The following is a 19,629-nucleotide window of genomic DNA, read 5'->3' on the forward strand; positions in this document are numbered from 1 at the left end:
ACACCCTGCCTTGGTGGGAGAAGAGAGTTTAAAGTGTGGAAATAGCCAGACTGAGGTAGCCAGATTAAGCTGGACTCTAAAGGCAATGAAGAAAGCTCACCTCAGGCAACACAATAATGAAACTCTAAGGACTTGTTCAATTCTTCAGGAGTGCCCATATTCAAAAGCAAAGATAAATTTGCAGCTATCACCAGTTTTACTTCAAGGCAGCTCTTCATGTGACTTTCAATCTCTTAAGCTTATCCATTCACTAAATTTTAAATCAACTAAATTAACAAGAGCTATTCAGGTTTGTACAAACATTATGTTACTGACATTAATAAGCTCCATTAATCTAGAGCAGATCAAGTCCTCTTCTATTTTCAGTTATCATTTCCAAGTTTTATTTTATTGCTTTGTGAGACAGATATATATAGACATAGACATGCGAGATTCACATTTTGCTTGCTTTTAAACCAGACTTTCAGAGGACATATTGAAGTCTGACTTTTTTCACATTTGCTCCTTTAAAACATTCATGTTTGCTAGTTTCCTTTATTTGACCTGCCCAAACTAAATACAACTTTATTTTTTCTCACTTTTTGGAGATGAGATCAGTTGTCACTATTTATTCTTGAGACTCCTTCAGGGTGGTCATCCATTTGTTATCTTGCAGCTGCATACAATGATTTTGTTTATTTATTTCAAATTTCTTTCTAGAGATTGAAGTCAAATTGGCTAGTCTCTAATTCTCCAAGAGATCTTTTATTTATTTTTTTTTTTTCTGTTAAGAGCCATGAGTTAAAGCACTGATATCAAGTTTCACATTTGAACAACTTTTCAGAACAGAATATTTTCTGCACTGACTATCCAGGCAGTTTATGGAGAACTATTATTTAGGAACTCAAATTAGGTAGTTAATGATAAGTTAAATAACGTCTCCAACATTTGTTAAAAATTGAGGAATGATGTCTTCCTGTTTAAACCCACTATGCCCAAACTGATGTGAAATTTATATAGCTACTTGTACTTGTACTTCTAGTAGAGTTCAGCCAACAAAAAAAACCCCAGCCAAATTCAATACCTTTTCCCTTAGCATTCATAATCATGTTTTTCATGACTCAAATATAAGAAAACAGTTTCCTGTATAAGAAATTGTCAATGGTAAAATATTTTAAATAACTTGAAGAATAGCCTATAAAAAATCAAGCACTTTTTACAAATAAGACGAAGAAATGGTGACAGATGAAAAACTATTAGCTGTCAAACTAAGAAATATTTATTTGATCCTTGTATGAAGAATTTTTGACTCAGCCTTTGACTTCTGCTATAAAGTTCCATAATAAATTTCTTTAGTAAAACAGTATAAAAGACATTTTTTCTGATTTTCAGTTTTATAATCTATGAACCCAGCATTTTTGGAAACATCAGGGATCAGGCTCTTTGTTCGTGAGTAATGATTCAATGCCAGACTGACGCAATGAAAGCACACACAAGTGAAACATATTAGTTTTATAATACAAACTTCAAAGTACTTCCCAGAATTACAGAACTAGTCTGGAAAATGCTACAATTATATTTTACAAAGTGAATGAAAAAAATTCTTTGCAATGCTAGAAGAAGTAAAAATACTTCCCAAAGCATTTAATTCATTTTGGTCTTCAGGACGTTTGGCTAGATAGAGCAGAAGAAATACCTCATCAGGCTTGTGAGCTCCAAAAGTCCCAGACAAACAATCATGGCAAACATAGTCTGCACAGCATGACAGATGCAAAACAGATTGGATTTGTAATACACCACTTGGCTATCTTGGCACCATATGTGATGCAAATATGGAGTTAACTTGTCAGATTCACTGCTGCAATATCGCATACAAACATATATTATGTTTTCCAAGACCTGGTTTGGAGTTTCACAGTCCTTGTATTTAGTTAATTGATCCATTTAATCCAGTTTTTAAGGTCTACAATGGAGGATTCTACTAATTACTCTGGATTAGTAGGAATCTGCTGTATTAGGTAGGTCATTTCAGAACTTCAAACCATAGAAAACTTGGGTTTAGAATTTTAAAATTTCCTAAACATGCGTAAATAAATTTTACAAATTTTTCAACTTAATGACAAGGATACTAAAAATTGGTTAACATAATAAAAGTCTTACCTGATCTGAGGGAGAACAGCATTTATTTGCCATTTTCATCTGTGAAAGAGAGATGGAAGAATACAGTTTTTAATATGCTGAAGAGTTTCTGTGATGCAATTAGCATTGACTATTGACTATTAAATACTGTATTAATACTTCCAAATTATGTTTATAAGAAGTAGAATAATTCAGTACTTAAATACTAGATTTTTACTATTACAGTAAATTTACAAAACCAAGGACTGAAAAGATGGCAAGACTTTTATCATAGTTTTCATTAAATCTTTCATAATGATTTGAATTTATGAATTTAACTTTGCCACTCTGAGTGAAAAATGCATACTGTACTATAGACAACTCACTTTGGGCTCTGTTAACAACTGCTTAAGCAGATCTATAAATGAGGCATGTGATTAAGTACTTATGAAATGAAGGACACAGAGCATAAGATGAAAAGAATATTTTTTAAAGACTGTTTAATATTGTTTAAAGAAGAAGAGAATAATGTTTAGGCTTTTCTTTTAGTTTACTCTTCATGAGTAAGTTACATATCTCTCTTCTTCATCTCTGTTCAATTAATGAAGTTTTGTTGACTTTGGGTTTCTGTTGGCAGTCATAGTTTGCATAGATGAGTGGTGGACAAACCGTCAGATATTTCCTTCTTCAAAGTGAAAAACTTCTTTAAAGTGCAATATTAGTAAGTGTAGTAGCAATATGGAACCTAGACAGAAGATTACACTGGAAAGACAGACTCCCCTGTATGCAGTCATATAAGCTGTAAACGGTCTTCGGTTGGTGAGTACTTCCAAAGGATCTTGTTGTCAAAAAGCCTGGTGCATAACAAATGACAGGCTTGTGATGGAAGACCGAAGCGTTATAGCTATGCACAGAGAAAACTACAATTGCCATACAAAAGGAGCAGAAGAAATCCACGGGTATTGCTTGCATCCTGGCCACACCAGATGTCTAAGATCAGATCTGTGGCTAATCTTTGGAAGCAGAGCACGTCTGCAGCCCTGTGGCTCAGTAAATATGGTGATGCCATTGCCTGTTGTGGGTTGACTATGGCCAGCAGCTGAGTATCCACACAAGCACTCACTCCCTTCCCCCTCCCAGCAGGAAGGATGGGAGAACAGCAAGAGCAAAAGCAAGAAAGCTTTCTGGTCAAGACAGAGAAAGCTTAATAACAGGAGAGAACCCAAGTGATAGAAAGCCATCATTTGGTACCTCCCACAAGCAGATTGATCCAACCAGTCACCAAGCAAGAGCCACCTTAGAAGACATCTCCCACCTTCTTTGTCCCACAAGTCACTTCTATTGCTGAGCACAATGCTATACGGCATGGAATATCTCTTTCGCCAGTTTGGGTCAGCTGTCCCAGTTGTGTCCCTTCCTGATTCCTTGCCCATTCCTCCCTGGGGGGCAGGGTGTGTCAGAGTAAGAAGTCAAAGCCTTGATGCTCTGCAAGCACTCTTCAGTAATGGTCAAAACACCGGTGGGTTATCAAGACTGTTTTAGCCATACATAAAACATAACGCCATACGTCTGCCATAAAGAAAGTTACCTCCATCCCATCCAGACAGAGCACACCTGGGAGACCACCAAGCTTTGTGTCAGGTTAATGACACAGGCCTCAGGATGTGTCAGGGCTTGTTTGAACTTGTCTTGGACTACCTGGAGCTTGTTTAGCCACAACATATTTTCTGTTTGGTTTTAGCAAAGTACAGCTGTGGGATGTGATGTTATATACATGCATAAAAGCTAAAAGTGTACGAAGTATAGAAAATGTATATACACACACACTCTTGTAGCTAATAGATGGGAATAACTAGTCATTATTCTGCATAGAGGGAATTATCCACGACCATAAACTAAACAACCCTAGGACAAATTGCAATGTAGTAGACTGCAGGATGACGGCAGGAATCCTGTCTGTACAGACACAGGGTGATACCAAGGCTCAGGGCTGTAGGAGCTCACTAGACAGTCCTGACCCATTCTGGGCCATCAGAGCTCCTTCTCCCCCATGCACTCACTTTTGCAGTGTATGTATTTGAACTGAACTGTGTGGTCAAATGATGCCAGTGTGCTGGTGGATCAGACAGCTGGGAGTGACCGAGGCTCTGGGGATGAGGTGGCCAAATCTGCTGGGAGCCTGGGGTACCCGCCAGGCCTGGCTGTCACCTTGTGTAGAGTGCTGGGAGAGCCTGTCAGCCTTTTGGAGGGTCCCTGTGATGCTGCCTACCACCTCTCTGCCACTCCAGGGGAGGAATGGGGACCACCACAACAGAGGCAAGTCACAACCTGCAGGCACTGGCACTGCACCATAGCACAGATGAGGACAGATGATGAGGATGGAGCTGAAGTGCAGCTGCCAAGCAGAGGAAGGGCCCCCTGCAAGGTTCCTCACAGCTCTCGCGTGCAGCTCTGCCCACAGCAGCCTGACCCCAAGCGGCACCATGCCAGAGGTGGCCCAGAGCACTTTGGTAGGGGAACAGGTGACAGAGCTTTCTGGGTGCTCTCCAGGCCCCAACAGTAACAAAGCAGAAGGAACTCAAGAACCCTACTCTGTAACTTGGAACAAAACAAACTGTTGACATGCCCAGTGCTGCAGAAGGAAGCAGACCTCACCTGTCTGATTCATAATTAGCTTAGACCTGAGCAGTTGTACAGAAAATAATGAAAAGGCATCTGGAATACTTTAACATCAACAGGAATGCTGTCCCACTCTGCCCGTATTCAGCTCCAACCCTTCTCCAATGCTTCGGACATAAATACCTACACATAGTAACTATACAGAAGCCATGTTACACACACAGGAAATACTATTTCCTTGCAGGTGGCCGAAGACATGCTCGGTAACAAGATTATTATAACATAAACCAGTGCAAATAACCAGGGCTAGTAGAGATTCTGTCTTCTTTCACCTTCCCTTTTGGTTCAGTGAAACTACTTAAGCTCCCTATATGCTTGTGGAAAAAAAAAAAAAAGTTGTTATACTACTTTTTATTTTATTGTGTTTGGATGTGTCTGGAAAAATGTTTGTGAAACTGGCCACACAGGTTTTCTGCAGAATGAAGGTAGAGTATTGTGAAGAGCATCCTCATAAGCAGTCCAGCTTCCCACTGGTAAGGGCAATAGGGAAGAATGCTTTGGACTCCACAGCTCATTCCCTATTCAAAGCAGGGATGGCTGAAGCCCTGATGTAACTGGGGAGAAGAAAGATGTGCTTCTGTATCACATTACATCCCTACCTCACAGGGCTGAGGAGAGAGAAGTACGTGCTCTGCACATCCCCTCAGCTGGTGCAGAGAGCCAGGAGTAGGAACGGGACAGGGTACACCTTGCTGACCACACACGGGCGTTCGGCGCTGCAGTACAGTAATGGGAGCTGGAGACAGCAGGGGAACTAAACCCAAAAGGATCTGCAAAGACTGCAGGCAACCTGGAAAAGGAACTATTAAGCAATTGTGATTGCTGTCTTGTTCTAAATGAATACATACAGGGCAGGAACAGAATGGGGATGAAATGGTTCACAACCATATACCTAACTCAAAATACCTACCAGGCTGGGATTCATTTCACTTAAGTTTGGCAAGCCAAAAAGGAAAGAGTTATACATCTAATATATCTGTATTCTCTTCCTAGAGAGCAGAGAGAGAGAAGGATGTCAAGAGGCATCTTTTTTTTTTTCTTTTTTTCTCCCCTGGCTATAAGAGGATCCTATGTGACTTATGTCTTACTTGGCTAAATTTAGGTGATGTGATTCCTACCCCTACTGACTTTCCATTGGGGTACTTTCAAGCAGAAATTTTTTATTTTAAAAATAACAAAAAAGCAGCAGCAAAGAAATATTATGTGTTTTCACCCTGGAAATGGAAAACTGTTTGTATAATCATTGAGGCAGTCTAATTTATATACTGCTTCCTGCACACAAGGATTTTGTTTCCATCTACATGTACCCCACATTCTGCTGTGTAAACAAAATAAGACCTCAATTCCCTTTTTATATATATATATATGCATGTTCAAAGCTTGTATTTCATAAGTTTCTCCCTATTCAAACAGAAATTTCACTCCATTGCAATATGGAGTATGACTTACATATGTATTTACATAAAGGTGTAAAATAAAAGGTTTACACACTATGACATACACAGTTAAAAAAGCTATCAAAGGCATTAATATGATCTGGATTAAACAACCTGGGTTGAATCCAAATTTTAAATTTCTACCATCCTACAATGAAACAGATGGAATGATTTATGATTTCTAAAAATGGTAAATAATATTTATATTGGAACAAATGCATCTTAACTCATTTTTTAATGGCTTATGAACTACTCATTCACTAATACTGTTTTTTATTTTTTAAAAAAATAACACCACTAGGATATACTGGGGAAAGAAAAAAACCAAAACAAATAAACCTTGAGAATGTTTTAAGTATAAGAAACGAGTCTCTGTAATGTAAATGTACTGGCAGCATCACCTTTAGGTGCTTCTAAAGATTAATGGTCAGTGTTAAGTTTCAAAGAAAATAATTAAGATCCATGTGAAAAGCTACACTCACTTAATAGCTCGCTATCGGGATGGTGTAAAACAGAGAGAAATATAAATTATTTCAAAGAACTCTCTCCTAGAAAAAACATCTCCAGCATAGCACTGCCTCTTCAGCCTACAAAGAAGCCTCTAGCTGAACAAAGAACAGGAGCAGTGAGGAGCACATACAGATCAACTTGTTGCCTGTGCTGCTTGTTTCATCACGGCAGCTTCACTACCAGTTTCTGTTCTCTCTCTCCCTCCAGTTTCAACTCTACTTCCTCCTGTGAAGAGAAGAGGTCTATGACAAAATAAATGTGAGGCGTTGATTCATCTCTATGTATTTCTGCCAAAGGTAAATGTGAAGAGCTTTAAGAGCACTGAGAAGATGGGGGATTGAATCACAAAGGAAGATAATAGGAAACTTTTATGCTGGTAGAAAAGTGATAAAAAAATGGTGAAAAACAAGAATATGAACAGAGCGATTAATAATTTGGGGCAAGGGTCCTTACAAACAAACAAAAAAAAAAAGGCAATCCGTACTGCTTGTAAACATGACTGTTACTAGGAGATTTTCAGAGCTAAGCATACAAGGCATATATCAGTAAGGAGAGCTGAAAAGATACCTTTACATGTTTCTCCGTGTTGCAGTATTCCCCATGCTCCTTGGTCTTAGAAGAACTAACTCCCTCCAGGTAATACCACAATCATTAATTCTCATCTACCAAGTAACACTTTCTAGATATCTTAACGTCCAGGAGTAGCATCCTTATGCAGTAATGACTTCTCTCATCTTCACTATTGAAAGACGACTCCTCCTTTACACTTGATCCCCAGAGAGCTTGCCTTTGCATAGAAGTTCTATGTTTCAGTACTTCAAAAGAGCAGTCTGACATTAGCAGAAGTGTCACACTGTGGCAGAGTTATTTTTGTACTGTCTATGTTAGGATTGTCTTCTGGCATCAGCAGGAGATCTGACATAGAGATGCCAGCTGCTAAAAGAGACTGTATTAGGGCAAAATTACAAAATCAAGTATATTAAGGAAAAGTGATACATGAAAGATAGGGTCCACTGTTAAGAAAACAATGAATCTCTAAAAGGAGCTCTTTAAAATTCTAAAAAAAAAATTATTTAAAATGGTATCCACACCTGTATGACAAAAGATGTATGTAAGACTAGCATGATTATGTACAGATGAAGTAAGAATTACTAAGGTGCAAGAAGCATTGCTCAAGTCGAGGAACAAGTATCAGCACAAACAATCCTAAAAATGTGTGGAAGCAGAAAGTGAAGAATGGAAATTATTGCTTAAATACTTAGTAATAATTCAAGTAAGAATGCTGACACTTTAGGTCAAAAATATCAGCAAGAAGATCCATTATGACCGTGCATCTAGCAATTAATTACAGAGATGACAGCATAGGACAGAATAGGAAATGAATAGTTTAAATATTTGGAGAAGCAATTGAACTTGGAGGCAGCAAGGACTCAATAAATTAACCCATAAGTAGCTACAAGTATTATCTGAAATAATCTCTGAACCAGTAATGACTATATTCAGGTACTCCTGGAGAATGAAGGAGACACACTACAGAAGTGCAAAAGTGCAGAAAGAGGAAAAAGCTCTGAGGAATTACAGATCCATTCCCTAAGTGCAATTTCAGAAACATCTAAGGAAAGAGTCATTTTGTGAAAGAGCAGTATGAAGGTAGCCAAAGGCATGGGAATGGATTTCTGAGAAGCCGATTGGAAGGCCTTGTCCCCAGCAGTGTGGGTGTCAAACAGCCGGTGTCCTCTGGTGGCCCAGGGGCAGGGAACGCCCTCCAGCCGCCTTCTGCTCTACTCAGCTGCACTCCAGCTTCACACTCCTCGTCCTAAACAATGGCTTGCAACAAAAGGGATTCTCACAGGCTATAATATCTTCTGTTCTGAGGAACCGTATTTAAACTAATGCTCTGGCCAGACCTTTCCAGTTGTATCACAGGCTGCACACCTGGCAAAACCCATAAAGCATCAAGTCCAAGCAAAAAGTTTACTTGCTTCTCACAGAGGAGTTATTCTGTATCCCACCAAAACCCAGGACTCAGTATATAATAAAATATTGCTGTAGAGAGGTCACAACACAGCGAAGGTACCATGTCAGGACATGCTACTGCACACAGTGGATTTGGAAAAAAAAAAAAAAAAAAGCAGACTAGATCCCTACAACTAATAAAACCTGTTTGCATTTATAGCCACTTTTTATTGTCTTGTTCACCTGTATCCTTGGAGTGGCTTTTATTAATTTGATTTCTTTAAAAAGTGAAAGAATTTGGCTTAATAACTGTGAACTAGAATTGCTCTGAAAATATTACAACACATTTCTTTTTGCTATTCACACAGAAGGAATTATGAAATTTCATAAATAATTTACATCACTTTCTTCAAATTATCAAGTAGTAATACCCTGTAAACGATGTGAATCACCAGAGAATAGAGAATATTTATAAAGAATGCATTGTAAGCAAAAATGTTAAATTTTGTCAAAGATATTGCTTGAGCAATTGAATATTCAGAAAGAATTAACATAATAAATGAACTATTGTGTTCAAATGTGATTCCAAGTAACTTTTGAAGACCAGAAAAATAAATTCAAGTTATAATCTTTGTTGACCAAAGATTTATGTTGAAATCCAATAGAAAAATTCAAAAATTAAATATTAGGTCATATCTAAAGGTCTGTGAAATGACAAGAAAGGATCAATATTTTGCCTTAAAAAGTCTTTAAAACAGTAAATGCAACCTGGTTTTCTAGTACTCTCTGTCCTGTAATAACATTTCAGGCCTTGGAAACTTCTTGATACTTTTGATTGAGCAGAAAACTTCTGCCTGCTCTTTTCTTTCTCCTCTTCCTCCCCTTATATATGCATTTTATATATTGTATCTCAAATGTAAATTATTTTCTTCCCTTGGAAAATTAGAAATAATTTTACAATAGAATAGACAAGAAAATATGCAGAAAGTAACATACATTTTGAAGTGTCAAATCACTGATGTTAGTTGATATTGCTCTCAGCCAGTCAGCACTCTCCTGGGCTGTATAAAACTGAAGTATCCCAGTACCAACTCCATCGAGTGCCAGCACTTCAAATGCATTAGATCTGCAGCAAGAAGAAATATATCCGTAAAGGAATACATGACAATTTTCTGAAACTGCCCAATATTTCTCAGTGTTCCCGTGATTTTTACACCTTTTAACAAGTTTTGAATCTTAAATTTACAAATCAAAAGAAAGGCAACAAAAAGAAGGGTAATAATGGGCAGTATCAGGAGCAACACATGCAATAAGTACTTTCTCTGTATCAGCATATATGTGCTGATCATTTACTTTCCTTGAGTATATATATTATGTTCATAATTACTCAACTTAAGGTAGTGTATTTAGGAAGTATGCACTAGATCTTTTTGAAAAAAACATATTTTTTTTTAAACCAAAATGACTATTTTCTTTATTGGATTTTGGTTTCATTTACTAGGAACATATTAGGTTGCAAAGAACTGCCCTCTCTAGCTGTAATTTCTTGGAGCCCTATACTTTTCTACATATCGTTCTAAGCAATATTTTCTCTTATGACATAGGAATTTGAAGAACATACTTAGAAGTTTCTTTAAATACTTTTTGAATGTAGGGCCCTTTCTCAAAACAGCTTTGATATGCTAATGTGCATTTGCATTTATTAATTTCTATGCATCTTATACATGCTTATAGCAACTTTATTCTGTAAATGCCAATGCTTTCCTTACTCTCTGCAGTTTTAGGCACCGTGTCCATACCCCTGTGAATGCCCCAACATTTGGATGCTGCTGGGATATGCTTTTAACAATGAGAGTTTTCAATACAAACTAAAAAAAAAAAAATCATTAAGTAGTGGCATGGAAATACATCGGCCTAAATTTAAGAAAATGTGACATGCAATAGTTTCAGCAACTAAACTTCAGAAAGCTGCATAGATTATTTAAGTGCCCATGAGAGTTAGATTTTACTCATATACTGTTGTGAGAGACAGTTGTAATTATCTGAATGATTGTGCATATGTTTGTTTTGCATGTACTATGGAGAGTATCTCTGCGACCTTCTACATCTACAAATTAGATAGTTATGCTTCTATGCTGTATTGCTTTCTTCTTGGCATTAACCCAGAAGAAAGCAAACTACTAGATCAAGAATACTGCTCTCTGAAGTTGCTGGGTTTTCCTGGGATTCTCTGATGTACAGTGAAGTCCTCTACTGCTTAATTTATGACATATGTCAAAATGAGCGTTCAAACTGACACATAGAGGTTAACAGGCACTTACTCATTCATGACTTACTGAAAAAGTTATTAACCTGACATTTGTCATTTGTAGGGAGTTTGATGTGACTATGAACACTGAACTCTGTACACTTGCCAAAGAAGGTCATATAAAATACCCATCACACACAATATTAACAAGACAAATTATCCTAATAGTTACATAAACATTAATTGATATGCTTGACTGTTAAAAGAGTCATAAAGTGTTATACTTTCTGTTTGTAGAAATAACATTCTTGGTCTGAAGACTTAAATGTATATCATCTGATTCCCTTGTTTTCCTTCCTTGATTGAATTATCATGGTAACTACTACAACCTGATGGCACTGGCACAATACTGTGTCTCCTTCATTTCAGTAAATCTATTTCACCTCTTCAGAAAGAAAGAAAAGGTCAAAACAAATCCTTTTACTGTCTTCAAGTAAACAGAGTGAAATAATCACCTCTCAAGCACACTGTTCCTTTTATCTAAGGCTCCCAAAAGTACTGTAATAGGATGACTTATGGTATGATCTCGTCAACATTTCAATGAGACAGGGAAAATCTGTCATCCCCTATGCAGCGATACACCATGGAGCACAGAGACAGACTTAATTTGCTGCCATAAAGAGAAGCCATTCACAATGCCTAACTGAGATATCAAATCCAAATCTCAAAGCTAAGATGCTAGAATCTTTACACGGAGAGAAAGGACAGTCCAGAGCACTTAACAGAGCCAAGAAATAGTGCGTGCTCTATCTGAATCCACACTTCAGTAGATTCATAAAGGCATCAGTGTGCCTTATCCCAGTGACACACAGTTATCCACATGGCTGATGAAGGATCACAGAAGGGAACTCCTCAGCTAACAACTAAAGCAACCAACACACACAGTCACAATTAAAAAATAACAAGACTTATTATAAAAAATAACAAGACTTATTATAAAAACTAACCAACCTTTAACCATTTGAAACATGGTGCTGGCAATAGTACAGTTTACCTAAAACTCCTGTTGTCCTTTACCTTATTAAATCATTAAATTACGGTGATGAGTTATAAAAGGCAGTTAACAAGATTCAAACAAATGCATCCAGATATCTGAACACTTCACTGACAGGATATCTGCACAGAACCAAAGAGGGTGCAAGGGATCCTGCAAGTCCTCTAGTCCAGCCTCCTCAGTAACTGGTTTAAAATAGAAATTTCTTCTCCGCAGGAAGACACTGGGAACAGTTTTTTAGATGGAAGCATTGCAGATGTGGCCTCTGGGGTGCAAAGGAGAGGAGAATAAGCCTTCCCTTGATCTGCTGACTACCTTATTGCTAATGCAGTGCCATGTGTGGGGCTTAGCACTGGAAGTCTGTACAGCTGACTCATGCTCAGTGGGGTGTCTGCCAAGCTCCCCAGGCCCTTCCTGCAGAGCTGCTCTCTTGCCCCTGCAGACTGACACCTGGACACCCTTCCCAAGGGGCTCTGCCTGGTTCAAGGCTCCTGATGTGCTGGAGGTGCTCACACTGCCTGGCACAGGGTACGAGACCTCGGGGGCATCACTGTCCCCACTGTGCTGACTCAGGCAGAAAGCTAGTTCTACCAGAAAGCAGTTCAGTGCATTGAATGAAATAGGAAAAGAAAGAGCCAGGGATTTTCAGAGTTTACAGATGCCAGCCACAAAGTCTGTGCTAGTAATGCTGTGATTTTGCTCTCAACCGTACTCAACTTTACCAGGATTATTTCTTGCCCTCAGTTACAACAGTTTCCCTCCACAGATGCCATAATGTATCGTTACATGCATCACACAGTGGTCTGAAAAGCATAGTCTATGGAAGGCTACAATTAAAAACAGATATCCCAACTGAAAAGAAAAACTTAACAAAAGTAACACTGAGGCTTTTGATTTGGAAACAATCAATGTAAGCACCAAGACAGCACTGGAATTCAGGGGAAAATAAATTCAAGAGGCTTAAATATCATGCCTTTCTCCATTTCTGTAAAACATAGAGCAGAAAAAAATAAGGAGGTGCAACTAAGCACCTATGCCTGTCAGCTGACAAGGATAAGCTTTCCTTTTACTATCAAACAGTAAGTTGGAGAGGTGTCAAGATGCTATGATGTCATCTCATCCTCACAAAACAAAACTACCTTTTTATTTCCCCTCTCCCCCTGAGGCTGTAAGCCCATTTTAAAACACGGTCAGAGGAGATTCCAACATCTTCTACTACTGCTGTTACTGCATTGACGATTGCAACTAGAACCAGAAATGAATGCTTGCTTTTCCTAAATTATAGAAATTTGGGCTTAATTACCCTCACATTTCTTATTACTTTCAAATTTGTCTCCCAATCTGTAACTTTGTTTCTTGCAAGCATTTCCACTAAGAAGCATGAGGCACTGCCCTCTATACTTAGTCTTTTTCTTTCTCACACATTCCTGGTCTCTTTTGGGTTTTGTTCAGTTTGTTAATTTCTTCTAATAAAATAAACACTGTCTTTGTGAGAATGAAAGTCAGAGTGATAGATGGACATTAGTAGACTTCTCTTCCAGACATTGACAATATTAAATAATTAATATTCATTAACATTAATAAAGCACATTTTGCCTTACAAAAATTTAGCTACTATAGAGGTGCTAAATTCAAGTGATTTCCTAAGAGAAAATGCACAGTGCCAGCTGAAATGGGAAGCTGAATTTTTGCTATATTGGAGCCTAAGAGTTTCAGCAAAATATATTTTGAGCCTTTCAGTGTCTGTGGCATGTGAAAACATCTTTCCATTAGATTTATCTCAATATTTTACTGTATTACCTTAATAAAAACCTAGATACTTGTCTGATAGCAGCTGTTTCACTGGAAGTTTACTACCATGCTGATACAGACAGATTTGATCAGCTTTGCGTCTTCCCAGGTCCTAAATCACTCTTCCTGTTTGTACAATTTTTTTGACATGTGATTTGAGTTCTTTTTGCTTTACTTACAGCATTTTCTAGTGGCTTATTTATAGCAGTTATGGCCCTCTTGCTAGAATTTCTATTTTGCCTGACGTTTTGTGGACTATGGGTGGATCTGAATGGAAACTGCCCCCAAGAAATATCTGAATTACTTAATCTCTTTGAAATTCTGTGCTAAAAATAATGGGCTTTTGTATTGCAAATGACACACAGCTTCCTATCTTTAAAAACCTTCAGATTTGCTTATAAAATTGGATTATTAACAGAATCTATTTACTGAAGAAGATATTGAAAGATTAAACATAAGTTTGGATTGTTTTTTTTTTTTTTATTTTATTTTTTGCATGTGTGTGTTTGAATGTTTTGCTTCCAGTATTATAACAATGGTGTTTTTTCTATTAAACTTGGAGTAATTAAGTGAGGTAACAGAAGCAACACAGACATTATGCTTCTACGGATATTTTCTTAACTGATTTGGCAGTAGAAGCAGCTGTATTCCATCAGATTGGTAATAACTTGTGCAGAAGAAAGGATAGTGAGAGAAGGGATGATTTCAGCATTCGTGAGTCACACTAATAGTTTCGTTGGCACTTCTGAGGAGAAATAACAAGCTGGTAATGCCACCAGCTGAAAAAGAAAAGAGAGTAGGATGCAGATGTGAGGTACTTGGTTTTGTTGCAGACAGAAAAAGGAACTCTAAGGAATCAGAGTCTCTGTACGCTTTTTGTTTTGTATGGAAGAAAGAGGTGGAGGAGTCCTGCACGGAAACAGGAGCAGCTTGAGTGACGGAAAGCTATACACAGTACCAGTGTACTGCTGTTGCCTCCTGAGTGCAGAATGTGCAGTAGGGGCAGGCATTGTGGCGGGCTGGAGAATGGAGCATATACGTAATTATATGTTTCATAACTCCAGCACAATTATCAGTTAGTGGTAATTCAAGTGAGATGGATTTCTCTCCATTCAAGTGTATAAAGTTCTGTTGCCTAAGTATATGGATGACACGCAGCAGACAGAAGCTGGAACGTGGCAAATTTTAATTCAACATGACTTTTTTTTTTTTTTTTTTTTTATCCACAAAGGTCATCAAATGCTGGTACTGGTTGCCAGCAAAGTTGTGGAATGTCCATCCTGGGAAGTGTTCAGGAATTGACATGAGATGGCCCTGAGCAACATGCTCTCATTTATCATGCTTTGAGCATAGAGCTGGACTAGGTGACTTCTACAATCCCTTCCAGCCTGAACTATTTGATGGTTCTATAAGTAAGTCATGCTAAACTCAGGAATTATTTTGTTTTATCATAAGCAATTGCACACGATAGGTGAGCTGGATCATTTTCTGGAGATGCCTATTTCTCTTCATTAACTCCAAGGTGAGTGCAGGTTTTGGCACATTCATAGGTGAATTACTATCAGATGTCTGGTGGGTCAGGTGAGCTGAATCTCATTCATTAAACTCCAATCCCACAAATATTTTAGCATCTGAATGGACCCATAACATTTAGGTGGAATGTCATTTTGCCTTAAATTATTGACATGCAGGTATCTTTTTATATTCAGAGCATAAGTCATGTGTTAATTCTACTCAGGAAGTGTAAGAAAATATTAGTAAATTGAAATTAGTAAATCAAACAAGATTAGTTTCATCATCTTATTGAAAACATTGGCAAAATAATTATATTCAAAGTTAAAAACCCTCCAGCTGCATTTTTAAAAAGTCTTTATGCAAGTATTTGCAATTTATTTTAATTAGTAGGATAATAAAGATGTATGTTATTTTCTAATTGCTCTTTAAGCACAATGGAAGTGTGTGGGTGAGGTGAAAATTTTAAATAATTAATTACTCAACTGTATTTCACAGTATCCCTTGTAGGATGACTGGATTAATCTTAATGATGTCTTCAGAACTGAATGATATGTCAATGGCTTCAATTTCTAATATAATATATAAGCATGTCTAGGAATTGTTTTATATGAGATGGCTAACAAAATCTATATTTAGATAATCATTAGTGGACTGTCTGCCACTGTAACGCCACCTCAGGTTCAGGTTCAAGCTCTGTAAGTCTTTTGACATGAGAAAGGTTTATAGCTCATGAAAACAAATCTCTATCATGACTACAGAGATCATAAGTGTCCTTATGTTTAAATTATATGCAAAAGAGTACTTCAGTAAGGTCAATTCTCCACATGGTTTAAATATCCAATTTATACTGTCTATGAAATTCAGAGATGTTTATTAGGGAAAAATAGATGTCTATGTGCTTGACTCAAACTTCATAATGTGATGGATTTCTTGGAAATCTAAATACACTCTGCTTCCAGAAGAAACAGCAATATAGCTTGATCATACAATAATAACAATTATTATTGATATGATAACACAATGCAAATAATTTTTTTCCCATAACACTCCTCTGAAAATAGGCATTTATTGAACAGGCAAGTATTTAATAAAATAACAGCAATAAAGCTAAGTAATGAGCATCATTGACTTCAACATGTTCAGCTCACTCCAGATTTTTTTTTCATATTTTTATATTTTTAATTTAGCAGGTAGGAAGCAGGTCTGCTGCAGAAACTCAAGGCTATTTATCCTGAGGCATTTATTGAAGACATCTGGGGGTAGACTCTTGCTCAGCTAATCCTAGTGGATTAGAATTTAGTATGTCATCAGCAAGCAGAAGACAAAATAAGTCTGAACTTCTCCAGAAACAAACAAACAAACAGTAATAATTCTTTGAACTCAATGGCAATACTAAAATGAACAATTCCCTGACAGTAATAATAACTTTATCTTTTGGGAGGGAACAGGATTTATTTTGCCTTTTCTTCTTGCTAGCAATATGCCATGGTGTGATCCACTGTTCTCTCTTCTAATGGATGCTATTTACTAGAAAAAAACAAGAGTGAAAATGTGTCACGTCAGTTTTCCAGAGTGACACATCATCTTTGGGGCAAAGTAGAAAAGGTTCCCGAGTACATGCATACTGAAAAGAATGAAACTGCTTCGTTTTTGCTTGTGCGTTTAGCTGCAGAACAGATTTTAAAACTAGAAGCTAAATATCATGAGGATGAGGATTCAAAAAATAAAATACCTTACTCTCCTTATGTCAGCTTCATGCTACTCAAACAGAATCAAAGGGATGTATTTAAGCATGTGAATGTGTTGCCCTAGAGTGTACAGAAAAATCAATTTCCTTAGTGGTCATGTCACTGATTTTTTATACGCTTTCAGATTGCAAGTATACTGCATCCAAAAGTATGTCTAATTTCTGACCATAACATTTTAGTTCACTTTTCACAAAAGAAACAGGTACTAAAGCAATCCCAGTCTCTAAGAGCCAATATTTGGTGCTGAACTTTAATTCGGTGTAGCGTAGTTTCTGTCTAGATTCTTTTTCCTGCCTGTTCCTTGATTTTTATCTGATTTAGAAGCATGGTAGAAAACACAAAACATTGCCCACAGTGAAATATATCAATTTTATTACATGGTTAAAAGCCATTGAAAACAAATGCCACCTTCCAACTCTATCCAGAATGGAAAAACTTAAAATTCTGTAATTGTCAAAAAAAACCTCAGCTGCCAAATCCTAAGATACTACACCTAAAAATAGGAGCAGCAAGTGACAGTACAAGACCTTTTGAGAAAAGAGCAAATTTCCAATGGAAATTTTAATGTTTTAATTTGAACAACCAGAATTGTACATAGATTCTAGGTGGGGACTTACTAGTATTCATATAATGGTTTTAATGCTTCTTGCTTGTGGAAAGCGTTTCTCTTCTATTACTCTAAAATATTTATTTCTCCTTCATAAGTCTGCAGGACAGCAGTGTTTCAGAGCCATTCTCTGACTAACTACTATACCCGCTCTTTGCCTTCCTCTGCTGCTATCTACCGAAGCCTCATCCCTTGCAGAATGCTTTACTACTTGAGCACTATTGTGACAAATGTACTGGAACCACTTATTTTAATGATGCTCTTAAAGAAAAACACATATAACAGTCTTCAGGCAGTCCTTAAAAAAACTGTACATAGCACAATTTTTTTTTTTAAAAATAAAGCAATTGCATTAATGGCTTACTCTTTTTACATATCACCTGAACAATATAGTAAAAAATAGGCCCCATTCCTCATATCCTTAAAGACAAAATTAATTACTTGCTGGAGTGCTCCAAAAATCAACAAATTTAGAACAAAGATTACAGAAGGGACTCCCATACAGGTGGATGCCAGGTTAATTTTAGTACCTTGTAACAGCAGTTCAAAAAGTCACAAAACATGCTCACAGTGTAATATATCAATTCTGTTACAAGGTTATCAAGTATAAAGCCATTGAAAACAAACGTCACCTACTTTCTAATTTTTTTATCTAAATAAACGCATACTGTTAACTTAGTGTAATGTTACAATGGAAAATAGAATGCTTCAGATTCTGTTAAGAAAGCAGTGGCCAATTTAAAAAAAAAACAAAACAAAAAAACAACAAAACCCAACCAAAACTAACAACAACACAGCCCCAAACATTTTAAAAAATCACACAGTACTCTGTAGTAATTGCAATGGCCAGAATATCAAGAAATAGAAAATAACACCTAAATGTAATTAAGTTGGTTTTTAATTGGGATCATAGCCACATGAATACATAGCTACTGGGCCTGAACTACTTCTACTCTACTACTTTCTTCAATTTAATTTCCATCTTCCAAATAAGCAATTTTCTTTTTCTTGAACTCATAAAGTTCAAGAGGTTATAGCTATTGTACTTTCACTTAAAACTCTGTTCAGTATGGCAAATAAAAATGAATATATAGTACTGTCAGTACCTGCAATAAAGACTAAAGATACTTTTCTATATATGTTTCCAAATATGTGTTCAGGCATTCTGTAATAAAAATGAAATTTAAATATGAATTAACTATCTTCTTCACCCTCTATAAGACTACTTATCTTTAAATTTTTATCTTAAAAATAAAAACACCCCAAAAATATACCATGATCTACAAATTTGCTGTTAAACTTCGATCACATTTAGTAACCAACTCTAGCCTCAATAGTGAAAAAATATCTCCTTTACCAGCTAGCAATTAAGAGTATTCACAAGAACAGAGTTTCACTGTGTATATTATTTTACCTCTTACAAAGAAAAATTACATTGATGGATTAGTGAGAAGTATAGAATGCTAGAAGTAGTGGTGCTGTATTATAAAGGCAAGTAAATAAAAAAAAGCCCTGAATTAATAAGTAATCAAAAAGACTCATCGGCATGCTGCACAAAAATAGTCAGATAGACTCCAATCATACCGACAATACGAAATACACCAATTAAAGAAGATTTCAGTACTTAATACAATGTTTTTGTTCCATTGAGAAGAGGACATTTCTTATCTTCCCTTTAAAATATTCTGGAGAATTTTTTTCTTTTGCTTTGTGATATGGACAAACATATTTCACAGTCCCACTCTGCAGTACTTCCATTCATTCCTCTTTCTGTATAGGGAACGAAAAAAAACTCTATCCTACTCTCTCTTATTCCTCTTAGCATATATGGTGCTGACAGAATCTAAAATATATTTAAAATATACTTCTGTCACTAAATAACCAGTCTTAAGCCTTCCTAGGAAAAATAAAGTGAAAAGTGAAATAAAATGTTAAAGATATCTGCTTTTTCTTGTAATGGAAAACGAGTAACAATCAGATTACAGGCA

At 36.7% G+C, this 19,629-nt stretch overlaps 1 protein-coding gene across 1 annotated transcript in view; it reads right to left on the reverse strand.

The window, feature by feature from the left end:
• The window catches only part of SNTG2 (syntrophin, gamma 2), a gene marked incomplete at its 5' end in the record, with an annotated part of 96,713 nt that overhangs the window by 47,137 nt on the left and 29,947 nt on the right, over positions 1 to 19,629 (reverse strand). Inside the window, 2 exon segments of the mRNA XM_008945144.1 lie at positions 2,140 to 2,178; positions 9,675 to 9,804. Coding sequence (XP_008943392.1) covers positions 2,140 to 2,178; positions 9,675 to 9,804 — 169 coding nt within the window.

Source organism: Merops nubicus, unplaced genomic scaffold (genome assembly GCF_000691845.1).
Source record: "Merops nubicus isolate BGI_N331 unplaced genomic scaffold, ASM69184v1 scaffold4478, whole genome shotgun sequence".
NCBI classification, from domain to species: Eukaryota; Metazoa; Chordata; class Aves; order Coraciiformes; family Meropidae; genus Merops; species Merops nubicus.